Below are 21,668 nucleotides of genomic sequence, written 5' to 3'. Positions count from 1 at the left end.
AGTCTTGTGCCAGGACTCATGACAGGGTCTGCCAGACACTGCAGGTATATTCTGTGGGCCTTGAAAGAACACCGTCAAGAATCATGCCTTTTGGAGATCTTTTTCTACTGCTTCCAACCATGGAACTATCAGAAAGGGACCTGAACAGATCTTCTGTTTCTTCTGTCTCGTAGAGAGAAATTAATGCTCTCACATTTTGTGGGTTTGTTTGTTTGTTTTTGTTTGTTTCTTTGTTTTACAAGTAAATACATTGTGTTTTGACTTAATGCCTCTGTTTTGTATTCTGAAAGATCTTATTTATCTTCCCTAAATCAGTCTAAAATTGCACAAGGCCTACAGGGCATAGCGTACATAATATAGCATAGCACTTTATATTTAGGCAAATCTATCCCCCTCTGAGTTCCTGAGATTTCATCACAGGACTTGGGTGCTATCCACTGCCTTCCTTTCATACCCTATGCTTGCTGTCACCCTTCCTATTTGTCAGACCACTGTAGCACAAAGCATAGGAATTGGGAGCAGAAATATTTTCCTTTTGGCCCTGTTGGAGCGAGGATTGGACCAGATGGATCCAAAGATCCCTTCCTACCTCATCCATTCTGGGGTTCTGTCATTCTGGCTCACATCCTGGGCTCACAAATCAGCCCTAAATCCCAGACTCCTCAACTATTGCTGTGGCAACCTGCCAAGAGTAGGGCAGCCGAGCAGTAAACTGCACTTCTGTCCTTTGATCGTGAATTAAAGGTAAACCCAAAGTTTATCTAGCTCTTAGCCTGTAACCTTTATAAACAAACACACAGAGAAGTGACTGGATGATTGCAACAAGAAAGCAAAGGTACAGGCTGAAGGTCAGGCACAGGTTCAGCCATCAACTGGAAAGTCTGAGAAGCTCCTCTTCTACCCCAGCCCCACACAGCAATCCCCTTCACACAAAGCAGGAAAGCCCTCTTGGTTAACCTAATCCTTATGGTCACTTACCAGTTACCAGTTACTCAGTCCCCTAGGCCTGCTGACTGAGTTTTACTTGGACCAGAGCTTAAGTTTTTTCATGATTGAAGGTCATCAGTGGGCCCTCGCAGCCACTCAGGCATTGTAAAGCTGGCTGCTCCAGAGCCCCAGTGTTAAGCAGAGAGCTACAGCTGATGTCAGTGGTATCTGCACATACAGACTATTCTGAAGACCCAGAGTATCAAAATGGATCCCAAAAGCTACAAACTACCTCAGAACTTAGCCTTCTCACCAGGTTTCTGCAGCAGTGAAACAGGTAAAGTAGTGTTCCATGAATAAGCGGTTGGCATTGGAATAGTTGGGTGATGAGCACAGTAGGAAAATCTTTGACATTTTAAACAGTTGGCAGAAAAGAATGCACAGCTTTCAGCAGCACTGTCCATATTACATGCAGTCGGGAAGAGGGTGTGTTGGGCAGGAGCACCACAGGTGACACAACAGTACAGCAGATGATGTGACTGTACACACAAGGAGGGCACACAGGGATTGCATGTGCAGTTCTTGTGCTCCTGAGCACCAAAGGCACAAGGTGTGATCTTCAAGCAGAGATTTTGATAAGCCAAATTAGAACTCATTGGTGCAAGTGGGAGACTGTCTGTGGACACCAGCAGATATTGCATATAGCTCATTTAACTCTGTCCTTTTAAATAACTCATCACAATCCTGCAAGTCTTCCTCTCATTGTGATCTTTTTGTCCTTTAAGCATTTTCTTGTTTGAGCTTTTTATGATTCTTTAAGATCATTATAATTCTTCCACAGCACCATTACAACAGAGTGAACTAAATTGCATTGGACTTGGACTGGGAAGGCATCTTCAGTCTTGCCACTGCTGAGATCAGCAGTGGAGTACGCATGTGTGTCATTGAACCAATGCACACAATAGTATAAAAATAACCCTTTTACAAAATTACATGCTAGGACAGCTTAAAATGGCATAGCATTTATGTGCGTAACTCTTTTGTCTGCTTTGAGTGCAGGAGCTTCCTTATGGACAGCACAGACATGGATAGCTGATCCTCAGACAGCAAAGATAACGTGGAGTCTGCTTGGACATTCGTTGCTAAAGTTAGCTGAGCTGTTCCATTTCTGAAATGGGAAGAAGTTGTTGCATCATGGTATTAGTGGCACTGCCCAGAATTCAACAGAACAATTCACAAAGCTGTGGGAAATTGAAATAAACAATACTTTTCAAGTATGCACAGGTAAGATTAAGCTTTAAATATAATAGAAATCTCCAGTCATACAAAAACAGATTTTGATGGTGTAGGTGTAAATCAGCGACATAAATCAATGTAGCACCATCCTATCCATCTGCTCTGTTTCTTGTAACCTGAGAATATGACTTATTCTTAGTGATATTTGTATGAGTTCTGTTCTAATTTAAGAGGGTTTACGGAGACAAGAGAAGCATGCAATCCAAAGCCAGACAAGGGAGGAAACAAAGGGTCCAGTTCAACTTCAGTGAACCTTATGTGGAGAGTGATGAAGCCTTCTGAAGGCAGAAGACAAGGAAAAGCAGAGAAACAGAGTAAGGAAAAAACCCATGGTGTTGCTGCAATGGATCTGAATTTTGAATTTAAAATGTTGTGCAATATCAGAGTCAAGCTTAAATATGGCTCTGTAGAACAGAGTACAATGAGCAACCTGCAGATGATGGACAGTTTTGTGAATACCAGTTTCCTCCTAATTTCTGCTCACTGTGGTAGCAACTTTTAATATGGCATCTTTAAGCATTTGACAGTCACATACAGTATTCCCCAATAACACAATGGCTTGTTAAAGATCTCACAGTAGCAACGCATTTTAATCAATTCCTATACACAAACTATAGCAATTTTAAAAGTACCTATTTTCTGCCCCTTAAAAAGATCTAGTAATTCTCAACTTTTTTTTTTTTCTTTTTTTCTTTTTTTTTTCTGGGACATTTTCAAATACCACTTTATTGTGTTCTTCATAAATATGTGTGCAACTCACACAGTTCATTTCAATTAACAAAAAGTCTGTCTAAGAAAGAAGATGACGCTAAACAAGGTGTGTGTTATACAAACACCAGCAGTGTCCAGCTGTAGAAACATATGCAAACTGAGCTATGCAGTCCTCAGGGATTCATTTCTGTTGACAAACCATAGTAAACTTTCTTACACTGGTACTTGCTTCAGAAGGCCCAATGGTTTTCATGAGCATGGAATTGCAAAGAAACGACAAAGCAACGACTTTCAAATATCAACTGCTTGATTGCATTAGCTAAATTCTGGCCACACAGCATGTGTTTTCCATCAGTTAAGTATTGCTGGCTCCTGCTAGCACCTGCATACACCCTAGATGAACAACCATTTACAAGAAATCAAGCTTGAAGCAGATATATTATTCTTTTTCTTTCCTGGAATACACAGTGTTGCCCTCATGGTGGTGCTGTACAAATTTATCTGGAGCAAATAACACCACAAACTTGTGCAAGAGGCCTTAGGTAATCAACTCAGGACATCTGGCATGTTTTGTCTCCAAACAGAAGGGAGAATAATGATTAATCTCAGCTCTTCAGCAAGGTTTAAATTGCATCAAAAGACAGAGGAGAGCATCCTCTCATCCACAGTTCTGCTCGCTCTTCTCCGAAGATGATACCGTTGAGGATACTCTGTGTGTTGCTCTGCCTCAACTTAGCTTGGGTATGAGTTTGTTTACTTCATTCTTTCCATATCTCTTTGATTTGAAGAGTAAATGTTTATTTAATCTGCATTAATCAGATGTATGTTTGCTGTCACCTATCTGGTCAAATTCAATGCACATACATACGCACAAGCTTACTGTGACTACTTCACTGCTGGACTTTCATAGCAGCAGTTCTTGAATATCCAGTTCTGTTTTGCTTAATTCAGTCTTGTTGAACCTGCCTGCCTTCAGAAAAGCAAAGCAAATAAATTAACATGAATTCATAGATTCGCAGGTGCTGCTGTGAGACTTAAAGCTGGCTGAATTGGATGCTAGAGGCTCCAGCCAGTCATGAATTTTCAATTTCACAAATTTTAGGATGAATTATAATTTCTTTTCTACTGTCTCAGTTTACTTCAACTGCATTTTTCAGCTACAAATGATGCACAATGACTTTATTCTAAAATACCAATTTAAAAACAGTGATTCTTGTGGCTGCAAAAACAGATTAAACTAGAATCTAAGCAAGATTACAATAGATTATCATATACTATATTATAATATATAATGTAATATTTATTACATAAAATAAGCAAGAAGCAATTTTTAGATAAGGAAAGTGATAATCTTGATTTTCTACTACGCTAACATAACCTTGCCATTTTTTTTAACTTATGTTTCAGCAAATAATCATAGATTAGTCTTTGTCTTTCTCTTTGTGACTGTGTTTTGAAGGAAGAGAATGCTCTCACAAATTGCAGAAATTACTGGGAGCAGATCTGGCTAAACAGAAGCAGTCCTGTTGGAGCTGCCAGTGCTGAAAGGGCACAGACCACCTAAAATTAAAGGTTTTATTGGTTACTTTTAGTGGACCCTTGGGCCAAGATGAATCAAACCAATGTGAAACTGCTGAGTTCACTAATGACAATCCAGTTCCACAGGGCTGAGGTTCTGGCTCTGAAGGCTGTAATTAGAAAACTTTCTCCGCATGAGAATTAATCATCTTTTTCAGCATGAATTATACTGCTTGGTAAGAACGTAATGCATATACAGAGAAACCTAGGCAGATCTAATTAGGTCTCTAGCAAATTCCTTCACTTTTTATGAAAAAGAATCATTTTCCAGTTCTTTACTGAGCAATAATGCAGTAAGAACCCTTACAGCATTTTGGTTTAGAATTAGTTGGTATAATTGCACTTCAGTTTCTCAGATTTCAAGAAAAACTCAGTACATTTGTTTCTGTTCCTTCCATTAGTAAAGTGCAATCCACCCATCACTGACATTATTATTTTCATTACAATGTTATCAGTTTTCTTGTTCTTTATGCCAACCAAAACAGTGCTACAAGCTTATGGGACTAAAACCAGAGACACTAATGAATGGGAAAACTCATTTCATGCATATCTCCAAGCCAGTTTTGAGTAGGCAGAAGGAGTAGAATGAAAACAAAAATTTAGGAATATGAAAGCAAGTGAAAATAGAACACAGATGTTTCAAAGTTAACTAATGTCAATCTAATTTCAAGCTAATTTTGCATTTACACACAGAGCTCAAGATTGTCTTGTAAAGATATTATCATTGTATACTCTAAGCACCATCCATTCTCCACATGAGCATTAATTTTAAGAGTGGTAAAGCTTTATTCTGACAAAATAAACAAAACCACAAGAAATGCCTTTACGCTGTTGGAAGATGCGTTCCACAAGGCTGCACTTTCCACAGCAGCAGTGCCACTGAGTGCTTGAGGATATCGGCTTTTCATTTCCATTTTCTTGACCGCTGCTCCGACAGCCACAGTTTTGTGCTTCTTCTTATTCCTCCCCCCAGGCTCAGGATGGGGAGACCACCTTTGAAAAGGAGGGTGCAGCCGGACGTGGCCCCAGGATCGTGGAGCACATGCACCAGTCCTCCTGCAAGTATGAGAAGAACTGGCCTATGTGTGTGGACGATGACTGGGTGAGCAATGAGCCCAGGGGACAGCAGGGCAGTCACAGACAGGAGCAGAGTGCTCCTGTGGCTTCTGTGCTTTTGGGCCTTAGTCTGGGGGATGATGGGTGGCCCTTTATACTGGGGCAGCATGGGGAAGCGTCCTGGGGAAAGGCAAGAAGCAAAGCGGAGCTGCAGTGAAATCAAGGGGGAAAGAAAGAAAAGAAAGAATATTTTTTGGGTGGGGGAGGCTGGGAAAAATCATTCTGAAAGAGAAAGATAAAATAGAAAGAACCAATAAAAAGAAAAATAGAAGTTCTTTTCATGATTTTGATGTTGCTGCTCTTGGAGTTAGTAAGAGAAATGCACTTGAAAGAAAGACTTGTAACAAAGGAGAATATGTAGAAAGAACTGAAAATTTTTAGGAGGTCTGATGACAAGGCATTCAGTAAAAGCTTTCCAATGGCTGACTGAATGTCTGTGTATAAACTGTTGGTTTGTCTATCTCTTGCCTCTTGCATCTCTGTGCTACATTTCTAAGACGTAATCTTGCCAAAGAGCTGTAATGCATAAGAACGTGAGGCTTTTCTGAGGAAAGTTCTGCTTAAACGAATGGGCCTAGGGCATCCTTGCTCAAACAGAACAGCTAACTTCTCTTTACAGCAGTCTTTTGGAAAACAAATGTGGTGAGATTATTATTTTGGTTTTATTATTACCGTTATTAATATTGTTACTGTTATTATTGTGGTTTTGTTTAATTTTGTTTCTACTCTTAAGGAACAGAGGAAAATGAAAATAAAAGATTCCTCACTCCCACTTAAGACAGGATTCTATGCATACCTTTCAGCAATTCCACTGCACCAGTGTCAGAGGCACAAGATGTGAAGGGTCAGCTGTGAGGTGTCTTGCTCCAAGTCATACAAGCCCTTTTCAAAGTCACTGCATGAATAGGACAGCAGAAGTCACATAATACTGCCCTAAGTTTTATTAGAGGGTTATTGCTGGTTTAAACATATTGATTTAAAAAAACAAAAAGGCATGCTCATGGAGATTTTAACACAATTATTTCTCTTCCACTTTTAGGGTATAAAATGTCCATCAGGCTGCAGAATGCAAGGAATAATTGATGACACGAACCAGGATAACAGTCACAGAATAGAGAAAATTAGGCAGCAACTTGCAGACAGTCAAAACAACTATAAAACATCCAATCGGGTAATTGTGGAAACCATAAATATACTAAAGCCTGGTCTGGAGGGTGCCCAGCGTAAGTATTCCCCTAGTTTTATTATCCATTGCTAATTTTTGACCGTGTGCGTGTTAGCAATACTTTGTGGAACACATGCTACACTGGACCTGATTAACAAAAGCCAGAACAAACATGGTGATATACAACTCTTAACTACTAACTTGTAAAAGGTAATGTAATTTTTACCAGCTTTGTGTTACAAGAAATTTGTTCTTAATATCTGTTTATATTGCCTATTTTAAAATACGATGCACTTCTAGGAAAGAAAATCACACCTGCATACCTGACCGTGATGCATTTCTCTTTCAGAGCTGGATGAGAATTACGGTCATGTGTCAGCAGAACTGAGGAGGAGAATTGTGACATTAAAGCAGCGAGTTGCCAATCAAGTGAACAGAATTAAAGCTCTGCAGAACAGCATCCAGGAGCAGGTGGTGGAAATGAAGCGTTTGGAGGTAGGCAGCCACTGCACCATTCCCACTGTTCGCCGAGCCTAGCTACAGGAGGGTCTGTTATTTACACAGTGCCTGGTGAGCAGTGCTCCATGCAGAAAGAAAATACAATGCAATCCTCTCAGGATCTGCCCCAGTGAGGCAAATTCCCCAATGAGCTGCTTTCTGTGGGCCTTGTTTTATCTTTCCTGCTATGTGGGAAGAGGTATGAACTCAGGAGGGCCCTTTGTCCCATCTGCTCTTGGACAGGCAGCTGGGATTCCTGATGCTGTATTTACTGGTAATCAGCTCCATGGAGGGCACTTCTCCACTTGTGAGGAGCTGCTGGGCAACAAAGACCAGGAGAGAGGCCCTGTCCTTTTGTGATGCTGCCCAGCAGCCACCAGCCCCAGGAGTACACACTTAGGCCCAAAACAGCAGGAGCAGAAACTGTAAACATTCCACAGAATATCTATATCTCTCCATGGAGCTTATGTGCACTGTGTATTGTGTGTGATAGATTTCAAAATGGAGCTTTGGAAAAGCTCATCTGTAGATGGGAGGTACCAGGGCAGCTCCCCATTTTTCCCAGCCCAGGTAAAGGATACACTAGCTTGAGAAAATTCAGGAAAGTTCCCTAATGCAGTTATTTCTCTGTTTATGTAGGTGGACATTGATATTAAAATACGAGCTTGCAAAGGAAGCTGTGCAAGAAGTTTTGATTACCAGGTGGACAAAGAAGGCTATGACAACATCCAGAAGCAGCTTACCCAGGCCAGCTCCATTGACATGCACCCAGACTTTCAAGCAACCACCTTGAGCACACTGAAAATGAGGCCTCTTAAGGACTCGAATGTTCCCGAACATTTTAAGCTCAAGCCTCCACCAGAAATGCAAGCTCTGAATGTATTTAATAACATCAAGCAGATGCAAGTGGTATTAGAAAGACCAGAAACAGACTCAAGGCCCTCCCAAGGCGAGACCTTTTACCATGTGGCAGAAGCAAGGGGGGATTCTTCACCTCCCCACACCAGCAAATTAGTTACTTCTGCTCATGGGAGAGAAACCCCTAGCCTGGTAGATAAAACCTCCTCTGTCCATAGATGCACCAGAATTGTCACCAAGAAAGTCATTAGTAGCCCCGATGGTCCTAGAGAAGAAATAGTTGAAAAAATGGTTTCCTCTGATGGCTCAGACTGCTCCCATTTACAAGGAGGACGAGAAGGAAGCACTTACCATTTTAGTGGGACAGGTGACTTTCACAAGCTAGACAGGTTTCAGCCAGACCTAGAGTCGTTCTTCACCCATGACTCTGCCACTGGTAGCAGGCACTCTGTTAGCTCGAGCACCACCACAACCAGCAGCCGTGTGACTGGGGCGGGCAGCAGCCACCTAGGTACTGGAGGGAAAGACAAATTCACAGACTTAGGAGAGGAGGAAGAAGATGATTTTGGAGGACTTCAGCCATCTGGATTTGCTGCCGGCAGTGCAAGTCACTCCAGGACTGTAGTGACCAGTTCCTCTTCTAGTTTCAACAAGGGAGGCTCCACTTTTGAAACCAAGTCACTAAAGACCCGTGAAATATCTGAGAGGCTAGGTGGGGTGCAACATGATCAGAGTGCAGAGGATACCCCAGACTTTCAGGCGCGCAGCTTCAGACAAGCAGCAATGAGTACAAGAAGAGACTACAGTGGGAAAGGTACACAGAAGTAGTAATTGAGGTAGTGGAGCCAAATTCAATTAATAACCAAACTGACAGAATGTTTTCAGATACTGCAGTATAACAGTGTGATGATAAAATGCCAGAACTGTGTCTGATTGTTGCCACTTTGGAGATAAAAGGGAAAATATATCACTAATACTCGGGTATTGCATAGACAATTAGCAATTTAAGATCTGTGTAAGGTTTTCCTCTCTCAATTCTTTTTAATGTTTTGCCTGTCACTAAACTTTATGTAGTCCAAGACACATTTAACAAATTTTCCTCAGATCTATTGCTGCTTGGATTCCTCTGAACTTTTTATTAAACTTTACTGATAACTCCTGTCAAACCAGATCAACTTTTTTTTTTAGACTGCGATGATATCCGCCAGAAACACACTTTTGGTGCCAAAAGTGGCATTTTCAAAATCAAGCCAGAGGGATCCAGTAAGGTTTTGTCAGTTTATTGCGACCAAGAGACCACTTTGGGAGGATGGCTATTGATCCAACAGAGAATGGATGGATCAGTGAATTTTAACCGTACGTGGCAAGACTACAAGAGAGGTTTCGGCAGCGTGGATGGCAAAGGGCGAGGAGAGTTGTGGCTGGGCAATGAGAACATCCACTTGCTGACTCAGAACGACACTCTGCTTCGAGTAGAGTTAGAGGACTGGGATGGAAATGCTGCATATGCAGAGTACATCATGCAGGTAGGGACTGAAGCAGAAGGCTATGCCCTGGCTGTGTCCTCCTACGAGGGGACTGCTGGGGATGCACTGGTTGCTGGCTGGCTGGAGGAAGGCTCTGAGTACACGTCCCATGCTCAGATGCAGTTCAGCACCTTCGACCGGGACCAAGACCGCTGGGAGGAGAGCTGTGCTGAGGTGTACGGGGGCGGCTGGTGGTACAACAGCTGCCAGGCAGCCAATCTCAATGGCATTTACTACCCAGGGGGCCACTACGACCCCAGATACAATGTTCCATATGAGATCGAGAACGGAGTAGTCTGGATACCATTTAGAGCCTCCGATTATTCCCTCAAAGTTGTTAGAATGAAAATCAGACCCCTGGATACCTTGTAGAAGGACAGGCATTTAATATATGTGTCACAACTAAAAGTCGGAAATGTCTTTTATATATCTATGTGTGTGATGTATCTTTACCCTATGAATTTGAAGGCAACATGGCACATCTATGGCATACAAAATAAACTGATTAATTATTAACAAAACAGTTCTTTCATCTTGTTTATAACTGACAAAACTTTTCAAGGAAATGTTGATTTTAAAAACCTTATATAAATCTCTGCAACCTTTTGTCCCGTTAGTGCTTTTTACTACAGGTTTAGTTTGACAGCTTTAAATGTTGAAATCTCGCAGAATGATATCCCTAATGTCCTCATGCACGGTTAAGCAATTGTTCTGAAATGGGAATTGAAAAATGACATAGTGCTGTGATATTCTAAACTACAATTTGAGTTTATCTTGATGGTGATGGGGAAGAGAAGTCTTGAGTATTCTCCTTTTGGCAATGGTAGTGATATCAATCTACTGAAGAAATAATTCAAAGTGACAGTGCTCTTCGGAGCAAGTCAACAACCTGAACTCCAACTTAGTAACATTTTCCAGACTTAATTACTTACTTCAGCTGAGGAGAAAAATCGCGAGTGGCACCTGTATCAAAGTTTCTGTCTCAAATTTTCTCACAATCATGTAATATTTAAACGCCAATTTTACAACTTCATCTTTAGAACTGAAAATCCATTTATTTTCTCTCAGGCTTATTCATTGTCAGGGGCATAAAAGGCCTCATGGATGGAAGACTTTGTTATAGCTGTTTGTACTGGATAGAGTGGGACATACAAAGTGTACTGCCTACATTCCAGCAGATATGTCACCTATGCAGAGCCAGGCAGAATATCAAGTTTGAAAACAGATCCTCATCAAGCTCATTGTTCTACACAAGTGGAAGACATAAATGGAGGCAGAGATCAAGCCATAAAACTTATCACTAAAACAAGGCAAATTGATAAAACTAGATCTACCTAAAAAATTAGATATTACTTTTTAGCAACCATAAAAAGACTTTGATAGTAATCAGTAAAAGCAAGATGAAGAGCACCTAGGTGAATATCTTACCTTTACTCAAGGTTTTAGTATGTTTTTTGGCATATGTGTCAAGCAATGATTAGTCTACATGTATGGTTTTGACATCAGCAACTTGCTGACAGGGTGTGGTAGGGATTTTTTAATAAAAACTGGTTTGCATGGAAACCAGCTATATCAGTTACGTGATTGCACAAGAACATACTGTATTCATCTTTATACCTAGTGACATAAAATTGCATAAGTATTTACTCTGTTTATTTTTTTCCATAATTCTATTAAAGGACAAGCATAGGTGGACTTCCTTGCCTAAAATCTCACCAATCTGCATTATTCATGTCATTTAAAAATATCAAATACTGAGAAATGTCATTTTAACCTTTTCTTTTCAGGCCTTCTCAAGTACAGCCACTGTGCAAACACATTTATTACAGCCCCATGCAGGGAAGTTTCTGTGCTTTAGGAAAAGTTGTTGCTGCTTCATGCCACCTGTTTCAGTTTTCTAGCCTCAGTGTTCGTGCAGCTGTACCCAAAATTGCCTCCCTAATAGACACATTAAGTAGGGAGATTAAAACCTACTACTGTGTCCTAGATTTGGCAAATGCATTCTTCAGTATTCCAATTGCTGAAGAATCACAAGACCAGTTTGCATTTACATGGAGAGGCAGGTAGTGGACCTTTCAGGACATGTCACAGGGATACGTGCATTTGCCAACGTATTGCCATAACGCAATGGCATGTGACCTGACAAACTGGGAAAAGACTAATAATGTTAGCTTCTGTCACTGTATTGACGATCTACTGTTGATGTCTGACTTACTGGGGGTAGTAGGACAGGTGGCAGATTCATTAACTACCAGATCTTTTTCTGGAGATCTGTTCCTTGTGGAGTCTTTCCTGGGTGCTTAGATCTTTGGAGATGGATGAGTGCCTTTACTTCTCCTTTATAGCACTGCTCTATCTGTGCTAGTTCCTTTGCTGTTATGGTCTTCTATCATCTTTCCACCACGTTTATCTTTCTGACTGTAACACACTGATACATCTCTGGAATTGTGTTAGACTTCTCTAGAGTAGAAGTACTTTGTGTAGTGTTTGCTTAACCTACTTTTATTTGTTGTCTGCAGGTGATGTACCTGGTGATGTGGGTAGGATTTATGGAATCACAACTTCTGCCTGAAGGATTTAGCCACACGTAAGAGAACATTTAGCAAATGTGTTTCTCAGCAGTGCCCATGGCCTGCTACTGTTTAGTCACCAACTGGGTTGTAGTGCAGCCATGCAACTTGCAGGCAGAGTTCACTGGTTATTGAGCCACAAATGAGAAAGTTCCATATAAAAATTCCACTATGCACTGAGCTACTCAACCTTGTTGTCTAGCTCTCTTACTGTACACCTGTCCATCTCTCTTTGCGACAAATATTTTTGTCTTGACTGATCACTGTCCTTCTGTACTACCATGTCAGTGGAACTTCACCAGGCCTTGGTGCAAGCAAGTTGTTGATCTAGCAATGGGAGCAGCGCGGGGCAGTTCCCTATGATGTGGCTGCAGTAATGAGCCTCAAAGTCACATGGCAACCCTGTCCCATTTACCCCTGCTAAGTTGTGAGGGTAAGGGAAGAATATAAGAAATTGGTGGCTTGAAAAGACCAAACAAAAAGCAGGCAGGGCCTGGTGTAGTGGAAATGCTAAGTCACAGCCTGAAGCAGTAGTTGAGCACTTGGTGGGAAGGCAGGGCCAACCCAGGGGAGCACCTGAGTGACTGGAAGGCATGGAGACAGGATCTACCCCTTCCCAGACCTCACTTAAGGTTGGCAGTGAAGGTAAGGGTATCTTGATGGAAATCCCTGCCTACTTGAGGCCTTCCAAAGGTAAGTAGCTTTTCTTCCTTTGTTTTTGTGTCTATGCCTGCTGTGTTTGGGCTTGTTCTCATTTGTTGTAGTCTAGGATTGTGCCACCCCACTAGTACTGCTGTACTTTCCATCACATTATTGCATAATACGTGATTACAGCCTCTCTGCTGTCCCATGTGCAGTACTTGATGCCAATAAGGATGTCATACTCCATTTTGGGTGCCCCTGCACATAAATAGCCAATGGCAAACTGGCAAAAGGCCCTCAGCAACTTGATCTAATTCTGAAGTTGAGCAAGAGTTTGAACAAGATGCTTTTTAATGTTTCCTTTAAACCAGAACTACTTTGTGATTAGAATCATGCATTGTTCTTGTCCCACAGCAGTGACTCAGCGAAAGACAAACCAGCCATGTCTGATAATACTGTATAGGATACACCGTAAAGAATGTGGGATGGTGGAAATCATTGTCATGAGGCACAGTACACAAGCTAGGTTTCAGGAAAGGGCTTTTCTGTTCCAGAAAATAGGATTTGAACTGGCAGTTGACCTACAGGTGTGTTTGGGTTTTTTTTGGTGGTTTTTGTTTTTGTTTTTGTTTTTAATTTTAAACTCTATTCCTTCTCAATATGTTACACAGGTAGTTTACCATGCCTTTATGGTATAAAAGAAGAAATCAGTCCTTTCTATGGTGGGATGTTTGCTTCTTCCCAGTTTATGTACAAATACTTAGGAATTGTGATGAAAACTTCATTTTCAAGGCTTTATTTAATTTTAGAAAACATTTTACAGTCATCTGTTCCCTCTTCAGATCTGGTATATAACTTCTTTGTAAAAGAATGAAGCAGCTATATTTTTATACATATTATTGCCTTAAGTCTTATTTTAGACCAGTACTTTTGTCTTGTGAACAAATGAAAAAATGAACAAAATGTTCTTTATGGCTTATATTCATGGTTCAGATTTTGATTTTCAGTTGTCATCATGTTTCACTTTGGGTCATGATATGGTAGGACCTGCATATTTGGTTCTCACATGCAGAGACAAGCCTGAATACAATACAAAAAAAAAAAAAGGTACAAATATGAAAAGAAAATTCCTGATTCTATACATTTTCATAGTGATTAATCTGGGAAGTATGGCTTGATTTTCATGCTCATCTTCTTCATTGAATACCATGACCCCTTCCAGTTCATCCATACAATACCATCATCTGTACCATGTTTTGCCATATCCCAGCTGTAAGTCCCTCCCCAGTAGTATCTGCCATTTGGGTTGGCTGCATGGCAGCGATTGTACCACCATCCACCACCATCTTCTTTGGAGCACTGTTTTCTTGGATCTGTATTTAACCTGATGAAGTAAAAAAGGGAGTTGGGTCACAGATGAATGTAAGCAAATAGATCTGAGTATGTATGTGTCCCTGTACTGAAATTTTCAAAGTACAACCAATACTTAAAATCTTATTTGAACTTCCTGTGAAAGACTGACTATTGCAAGTATATGCTATGCTGTGCGCCTGCAAGTGAAGCTGCTTATAGAGACAGTTAAAATTTCAGTTGCATCTCTTTGGGAATTACATTATGGTTTACCCAGGACTCATCTCTGTATTCCTACTTAACCAAAAATATACTCTTAAGCACTACCACCATCAACCTCTGATAATGAGTAGATTGTATTCAGAAGGACATTTTTGTCTATGGTAACATCATTCCTGGAATCAGTACAATTCAGTATTCCTGTTCCTTACTTAGCTATGGAGCAGCACTAACACAATGTAGATTTAACTCTTCTTTGGCTATGCCAATTCTGCCTTAGGCTGCACCAGAACAGGATAGACACTTGGCTAGCAACTTACAGTAAGAAAACACGTTTTAAGATACTATAAAGTGCTGTGCAAACTAACAGCAAGTTAGTTGAAATATTCTGTGGGTTTTTTTAAGCAGATACATAGTCTGGAAATTTCTTTTAAATGTCTAATGCAAGTACATACCATCCATCATTGTCTCTGTCGTAAGTACTGAAGAACATGCCGTTGTGAATTGTCATTGTCCTGTTTTCTCCATACAACTGTGAAGCTCCTTCCATCAGAGCATTGCCTGCATTGCCTTTGTAGTTACTAACAGAAAGTTGATATTTGTTTCCTTCATTATGTATGGTGAAACCTCCATAAAGAGCTGATACTTTATCACCATTCCAATCTTCCATTTCAATTAAAACTTTTGTGGGTCCTATCTTGGTAAGTTGGCTGATTTTGTCATTTCCAAGCCAATATTCACCTGAGAAGTAACAAAGGAGAGTTTGGTGAAATCAATTTCAGAATATACTTCAAGGCAGCTTTATGATTTGCTTGCAAATCTATCAAAGTTAATTTCAAAAATTCAAAGAGCTTCAAGAAGTACAAGAAAATTGTTTCACTAAGCACTGTTCACATTTCATGCTCAGTATTTTACCTGGTGTATCACAGTATTTCTTCCCTCCGCTCTTTGCAACATTTCCAAATCCTTTCTTATATTCATCCCACGGTCTTCCAAAATTAACGCTGCCATCCTGGCGACTCTGAATCAAAGTCCAGCCTACAGAAACAACAGGACTTAGATTAAATAATCTAATCTTAATTGGATAAATTATGAAAGGAGCTCTAAGTCTTAAGATACAGCCCTTCTACCATTATCTCAGATGAAAGGAGCAAGTGACTTTTTTGTAGCAAGACTGCTTATGAGTTCAGCATTGCTATTTTTACTCACACTGAAGCAGTGCCTTGCTTCATGAGGAAATGTAGAAGAAGCAGAAGGTGAAGATGCACCTCAGATCTTTTTATATAGCATGTAGTAACAGGGTAAGAAAAAAAACAGATCCTCCACTTCTGTCCACCAATACATTGACAATTTTAGCTATAGTAAGATACGTTTTTATTTACCCATCCCTTCACGCTTATTCATTTACAGTTTCATTATAGCAGTATCCTGCTGGGTATCTGACAAACATGACTCTTTTGAATGAGTCAGACTTAATTCTCAATTATATCTCAACTACGAAAATTGTAACTCCGTATTAGTTTGTATAAATTGAAAATTATTAGTATATCTGTTCTGTTTTAGAATTCATATTAATATTTTAATGACATTGTTATTTCATACTAACCTCCTTTATCTGTTTCCATGTCACAGTATACTCTGTATGGCTTGGTAAAAGGATCTGGCTGGATGATGTACATTTCAGACGTTTCACCTCCCTTTCTGTAAATATCCTCACATTCTGCAAGAATAAACCGGAGACTCTGTTGCTAAAGGAGCTCTGAATTCCTTGATTTGCTGATTACAAGGTAACGCTCTTAAAGAGGTATTTGATTTGATTTTAATATCTATAGTACACCATTTGGAAGAATAAAGGAGGAAAGGACAGCATACTTGTATTCTACATTTCCAGATAGGCATTTCTAAAAGTTCAAGCCAAGCTACTGAAGACTGTATATATTTCAATAACTTTTTGAATTAGTCAAGCTTGTAATAGAGGAATCTTTCATAACTGAAAAAGAAATGAAAGATGTAACTAGGAGAGTCACCTAAGGATCGCCTTCATCTTACTGAAGGTGAACCTGACGACCAGATATCAGGTAAGAGGGTTTTTTCATATTGGATAATTATCCATCTTTTCTGCTACCTTAATCATTGTTACGGGTTTCAGAGAACAGTCACACCTACTGAACGGTGCATCCAACTTGCACAGTGATATAAAGGTAAGAAGAAAGAGTTGTTATTATAGTTAAATGAGTACCTCTGCCTGAAACCACCGGGATGTTACAGGAAGCAACACATGGGGAACGGCAGTAGTCTGTCTGGGTTGCAATTGCATTCTCCAGTTTCTGTATCTTTTTGTGTAAAGAATCTACGACTGCACGGAGGACCCTGAGGCTAGAGGGGATGTTATTGTCCAGGTTATCCTTTATGTAGTTATAATGCAATTCCACTTCTGTGTTATACTCAGAAAGTATAATATCATTGTCTAGAAAAAACAAATAGATGAGAAGTAGGTTAGTTTTCTATGTTATGAAACAGTGAAAAACAACATGTAAGCATAATTTGAAGATCTGCTTGTTTCCTTAGTGGGAAGGAAGGGTATGCATGTATTTTGCTTGCTTTTCCCAAATGTAAAAAAAATATATGGAGATGCCTGGAAAATTATTTCTTTGTACTACAATGGTTCTTTCTTGGCAAGCTAGTAAACTTAATGGTGTTGCTGTAAGAACTAGTTCTTGCCAAAGAACTATAACTTCTTCACGAAGAGCCATGCCACCAAGCTAGGAGCTGGGCATAAGGGAGTTGGATGGATGATAGATCACAGTATCATAGAATTAGGAATGCAGGTAAAAGAAGGGGAGCCCATACATTCAGAGGCCTCATGTGAATCTTGACTCACTATAGGATACATTCCTTTGCCTCTCTCAAATGAATTTTTTTAAGATTTATGATTACATATTTTTAACTTTTAAAGATTACTGCTAGCAAGTAATGGAAATCCTATTTCAATGCAGCTGTAGCATTATTAACGTTAATGATTCATAATAATAGCATACCTTTTCTCTGTTTTTGTGCCTTTACCAGTTTATCATCTATCATATTCACGTATTGATACATAGTTGTAGAAGTGTCAGAAAATTTGGCCACTTTGTCTTTTAGATCACGCAGAACTGATGTCACTGTTTTTTCTTGTTTTAGCAGTGTCGTTTGCAGTTCGCACCCAGTTGGACACAGTACTCCCTTAAAGAAATAAAAAGAGCTGTGTATAAAGATCAAGACAAAAAGAGAAGTTTCTAAACTAGTCAGCAAATGATTATACCTTTGGAAACGCTGAATAGTTAATAATATTTGACCACATATTTAAGCATTTAGGTAAGGACTCAAGACAACTATCAGCTACAACTAAGCTGCAGTTTGCAGATGAGGAGAGAGTGCTTAGTTGCCCAAGAGCATCTTTTTGTTGAATCCCTTGCGCAAAGTCCCACTTTTGGGTCCAATATATGCTTTTAGCTGTTCTGCACAATTAAACGTTCCTGGAAATAAAGAACCTGCACTAGGACTACATTCTGTCAGGAACAAATGGAGCCCGTGCATGTTACCTATTCCTTTTTTCTCTAGCCTCAGAGAATCAAGGAGCTTTTCCACAGCTTGGGTGAGCTTCCTCTCACAGGAAGTAGCTGCTTATGTTTATTAAGAAATGGTCATCTCAAGAAGCTGAGCACTGTGGAGGCCTGGCCAAATTCAGGTGGAAAGATAGAGAATTGGGCTGTTTTAAATGCATGACCATCCTACACTTGGCAAAGAAAGTGCTGTCTTCAGCACCCTTCCAGCCAAACAGGCAGACACCTACCAGCTCAGCAAGGGGATGCTTGCAGCCACCAGCATCAGGGTAGACGGTCCGCTCCTTCTTCATGCCCTGCTTGTCCTGCTTCACGGGCCGGACCGGGTACCCGGTGCCAGAGATGGGGGGTGCCACGGGCCTGAGTGTGGGGGCTGCTTCCAGCCGCTTGTCCAGGGGTCGGTGGCTTCGAATATCGACCTGAGGGCTGTCCTCCTGCAAAACCGGGCAGAGAAAGATCTCTGAGCCTGGGCTGAAGCCTTTCTGCAGCTAACGCCTGTCCTGGAGAGAACGCTGCCCCTGCGAGGCCACGACTCCGCCAACAGACACAGATTGCCATCTTAACCACGTCACTTCTTTGAAAATCTTCCGTCATCTTTAGCCTGGAAGTCTAATAGGCTGAGTAAGGAGCCTAAGCCACCTGTTGAAACGAAGCCTTTTGAATCATGGAACAAGTGCATCAAAATCCTCAGTCACCTCCAATCCCTCCAATTAAGACTTAGCTACAAAGAGCAGACAGGGATAAGAATTAGAGACTTCGAGGAGTTCCAGATGTAGGCAGCATGCAAATCACAAAATGGATGCAAAAGGCTAAGCAAGGTAATCTCACCAGTAGTCAATGCAAACACGTAAACACATCCTACAACAGAAAATAATCTCACTGCTGGTCACCCTGACCTATTTCATTTTGGCTGGGATTTTTGAAAAAAAAAAAAATACTATACAAATACAAATACAAAACTATAAATAAAATTTCCTATTAAAATATTTTATACAAAGCAAACTTAAATATAAGTTAAATTGTTATTTTAGACTGATCCTCGCTGCTTACCTTTTGGTTTAACAATGATCACCTCTCCCTTTCAAACATAAATCATGTTTATAATTTGGAAATTCATTCTTTTTTTAAATGTCTGCTGAATCCATAGGAAAAAAAAAATCCCATCTTTTAGGCAGGACACAAATACACATTTCTGTGCCTTTGCACAACACAGAGGAATTGTCTAAAACATCACTGGCCAGCATTACTAAATAAATATCCTTAAATACATATAGCTAAATAACTAATCTTACCAATTTCCGTTCTGCATTTGCACAAAGAAAGAAAGGAAATAGAAAGTACCTCCAAAACCAAAACTAGCAGTAGCACAGTAAGATATACATGAAGAAAGAAAGATTATTTCTTTGAGCGATAGAAGAATACGCATGTATCATTTTCTAACTGAGCTAACTCACACAAGCCATGCATACAATTAAATAAAATTCATCATTCTCACTCTTATTTTCATCAATTCTAATCAGTATTACAACCTCATTATCATATTCAACAGACGCCTGGGCTTTAATGGCAGGGATGCAGAGCAGGAGCAGCAGGAGCAGCTTCATCGTGCTGCCTGCTTGAGCTGCTCGCTGACCTCCCGTCAGCAGCTCTGACAGAGTGAGATCCACTATGTTCCTATATATGCACATGGCCACGCCAATTTTTCAGCTTGATAGTGATAGGATGAACCCTTCAGAGCAATCATTGCTCTGTTAATATTTAACCTTTCTCTTCTCTGTGTGCCTGAATACAGTTGATGTTGAGCAATTTCTCTGGACAACTCTTATCTGCGTGTCCCGGAGACCTCTGTGGCTGCTGGCACTGACTAAACATTTAAATCCTTAAAAGTACGTCCTACACAGGTTACACAAGATTACCGTATTCTCAAAAGTCACAAGTCTTGTAAAACAACCGAACAGGTGAATGTCCAAAGAGAAGAAATGCTGTCAGACAGGGACTCTGACATCTCCTTGCTTGGTTTTTCTCCGCTGAAAATTTGAATGTTTCAGAAGTATCATATTAAATTTGAATTAAATTTATCTCATACCTTATGTCACAGTCTTCTAAGCAGGTGTGATAAGACCTGGGTAAATATGCAAGCCTTTGGCCTCTTTCAGTATGGTACATTTGAGTAAATTGTTTTTTCTCATGAGGAAGCGGATGTAGTACCTCAATGAATATTGCAAAAATTCACATTGATAGAAGACTGATGTTTTCTCTTTTCTTTCATTGCTGATAAGCCTCTTTGTGCACTATGTGGTTAGAATATCTTCAGTAGCATTTTAAAATAATACAGTATGAGGTTATTTGTAATCATAGTGGAATAAAGAAACACTTTCTGGTGCTTTTTAAGAATACGGCATATTGCTGCTCTCTTGTAAATAGTTTTAACATTTCAGTGTCTGCATATCCTATGCATTTCTCATGTATCATAAATAATAAATGAGTTATAGTGAATTATTCAAGTGTGCACACATCTCTTTGATTTCTGAAGACATTAACAGAGGCAAGTCATGGGCTGAGCTTCCATTTCAGAGACCAAATGGATGGAGAGGTTAATTTTGTGATAAACAAAAACACAAATAGCTAAAATTGCTTGTTTTAGGCCTTTTTCCTGTATTTGTGCTGTTGTCAGAGTTCTGGTAAACCATGGAGATTCCTGAAATATGAAAACAGTTTAACCTGTCTAGTTTAATCATTAAACAGCTTGGCCCAGAATCAGTCATGGCTCAAGGAGCTCTTACTCTCCTGAATTTGATCCCTTGCAAGACGACATCCCTAACACTGTTAGATTTGGTAGAACACAGATTAAGGTAACCTGTCTCTGACCAAAACTGTTGTCATTAGCATGTTATTCATACGGAAATATAAAAGCCAGTCAAGTGCCAGTCAAGACACTGTTTGCCCGTCATTATTACTGTTTCTGGGCATTCTTCAACCTTAAATACAATTTTCATCACACCATACCTGGCAGAAAGTTCAGTCACCACCATTTCATGTATAAGGCAGAGGCACAGTGATGCTGAGCCTCTTGCCCAAGGCTTATAGGTAAGGGACCAGTGCAGATCTATCCTGGGATCCCACTAGCCCTGAACTAGCAACTTGCCATTAAATTATCCTTCCTTGGTCCGTACAAATCTTAACAATATTTGTCTTGAATTTATTCTGAAACCACCACCATATTCTGCAGTAACTTTAGGTGTCCTTCTTCAGGCAGTCAGTGATCTTTGGTCTGTGGTGGCCAAAGGTGGCTGCATCCATGCCAAGCGTGTTTGGCCTGGGAATCCCCCAGCTTCATCTGCCTTCTGATAGGATTTCCCCTATGAAATTCAGCCTTTGACTCTCCCCACTCCAGTACTTTCATTGGCTTCCCAAAAAGGGTTAGCCAGCTGTGTCTCCCAAGGGAATTACCAGGAACCACAATGAATGAACCATATGCCTATTGTGCCAAGGCTTCGATGCTTGCAATCATTACAGCTAGGATGACATTGTAGGACTGGATAAAGCCTTACAAACAACCAAGAACATGGTTTAATCTTCTTCTAAAAATGGTGTCAAGGAGGCTTTCTCT

General features: G+C 40.2%; 2 protein-coding genes across 2 annotated transcripts; one reads left to right on the top strand and one right to left on the bottom strand.

Annotated features, from left to right (window-relative positions):
- The first annotated feature begins 3,565 nt into the window (after positions 1–3,565).
- FGA (fibrinogen alpha chain) lies at positions 3,566–10,196 on the top strand. Its single transcript, XM_003205350.4, has 6 exons — positions 3,566–3,675; positions 5,486–5,614; positions 6,668–6,851; positions 7,143–7,288; positions 7,931–8,963; positions 9,338–10,196. The coding sequence occupies exons 1-6, from the start codon at positions 3,625–3,627 to the stop codon at positions 10,045–10,047; spliced, it is 2,253 nt and encodes a 750-aa protein (XP_003205398.1). The 5' UTR covers positions 3,566–3,624; the 3' UTR covers positions 10,048–10,196.
- A 3,471-nt stretch (positions 10,197–13,667) lies between these two features.
- Positions 13,668–19,742, bottom strand: FGB (fibrinogen beta chain). Its single transcript, XM_003205349.5, has 8 exons — positions 19,588–19,742; positions 18,289–18,492; positions 17,495–17,678; positions 16,696–16,923; positions 16,063–16,176; positions 15,372–15,494; positions 14,912–15,197; positions 13,668–14,271 (listed from the first exon to the last, which is right to left on the bottom strand). The coding sequence occupies exons 1-8, from the start codon at positions 19,660–19,662 to the stop codon at positions 14,043–14,045; spliced, it is 1,443 nt and encodes a 480-aa protein (XP_003205397.2). The 5' UTR covers positions 19,663–19,742; the 3' UTR covers positions 13,668–14,042.
- Between the last annotated feature and the right edge of the window lie 1,926 nt (positions 19,743–21,668).

Source organism: Meleagris gallopavo, chromosome 4 (genome assembly GCF_905368555.1).
Source record: "Meleagris gallopavo chromosome 4, MGAL_WU_HG_1.1, whole genome shotgun sequence".
NCBI classification, from domain to species: domain Eukaryota; kingdom Metazoa; phylum Chordata; class Aves; order Galliformes; family Phasianidae; genus Meleagris; species Meleagris gallopavo.
Note: the sequence above shows the minus strand (reverse complement) of the source record. Positions and strands in the feature narration are given on the sequence as shown.

Excerpts from the sequence above, each read along its gene's own strand:
- FGA (XM_003205350.4), top strand. The coding sequence starts at position 3,625 with ATGATACCGTTGAGGATACTCTGTGTGTTGCTCTGCCTCAACTTAGCT. Across the intron at positions 6,852-7,142 it reads TGGTCTGGAGGGTGCCCAGC|AGCTGGATGAGAATTACGGT; the intron begins GTAAGTATTCCC and ends TTTCTCTTTCAG. Across the intron at positions 8,964-9,337 it reads AAGAGACTACAGTGGGAAAG|ACTGCGATGATATCCGCCAG; the intron begins GTACACAGAAGT and ends TTTTTTTTTTAG.
- FGB (XM_003205349.5), bottom strand. The coding sequence starts at position 19,662 with ATGAAGCTGCTCCTGCTGCTCCTGCTCTGCATCCCTGCCATTAAAGCC. Across the intron at positions 17,679-18,288 it reads AGCATCCCCTTGCTGAGCTG|GGAGTACTGTGTCCAACTGG; the intron begins GTAGGTGTCTGC and ends TATTTCTTTAAG. Across the intron at positions 14,272-14,911 it reads GACAGAGACAATGATGGATG|GTTAAATACAGATCCAAGAA; the intron begins GTATGTACTTGC and ends TTACTTCATCAG.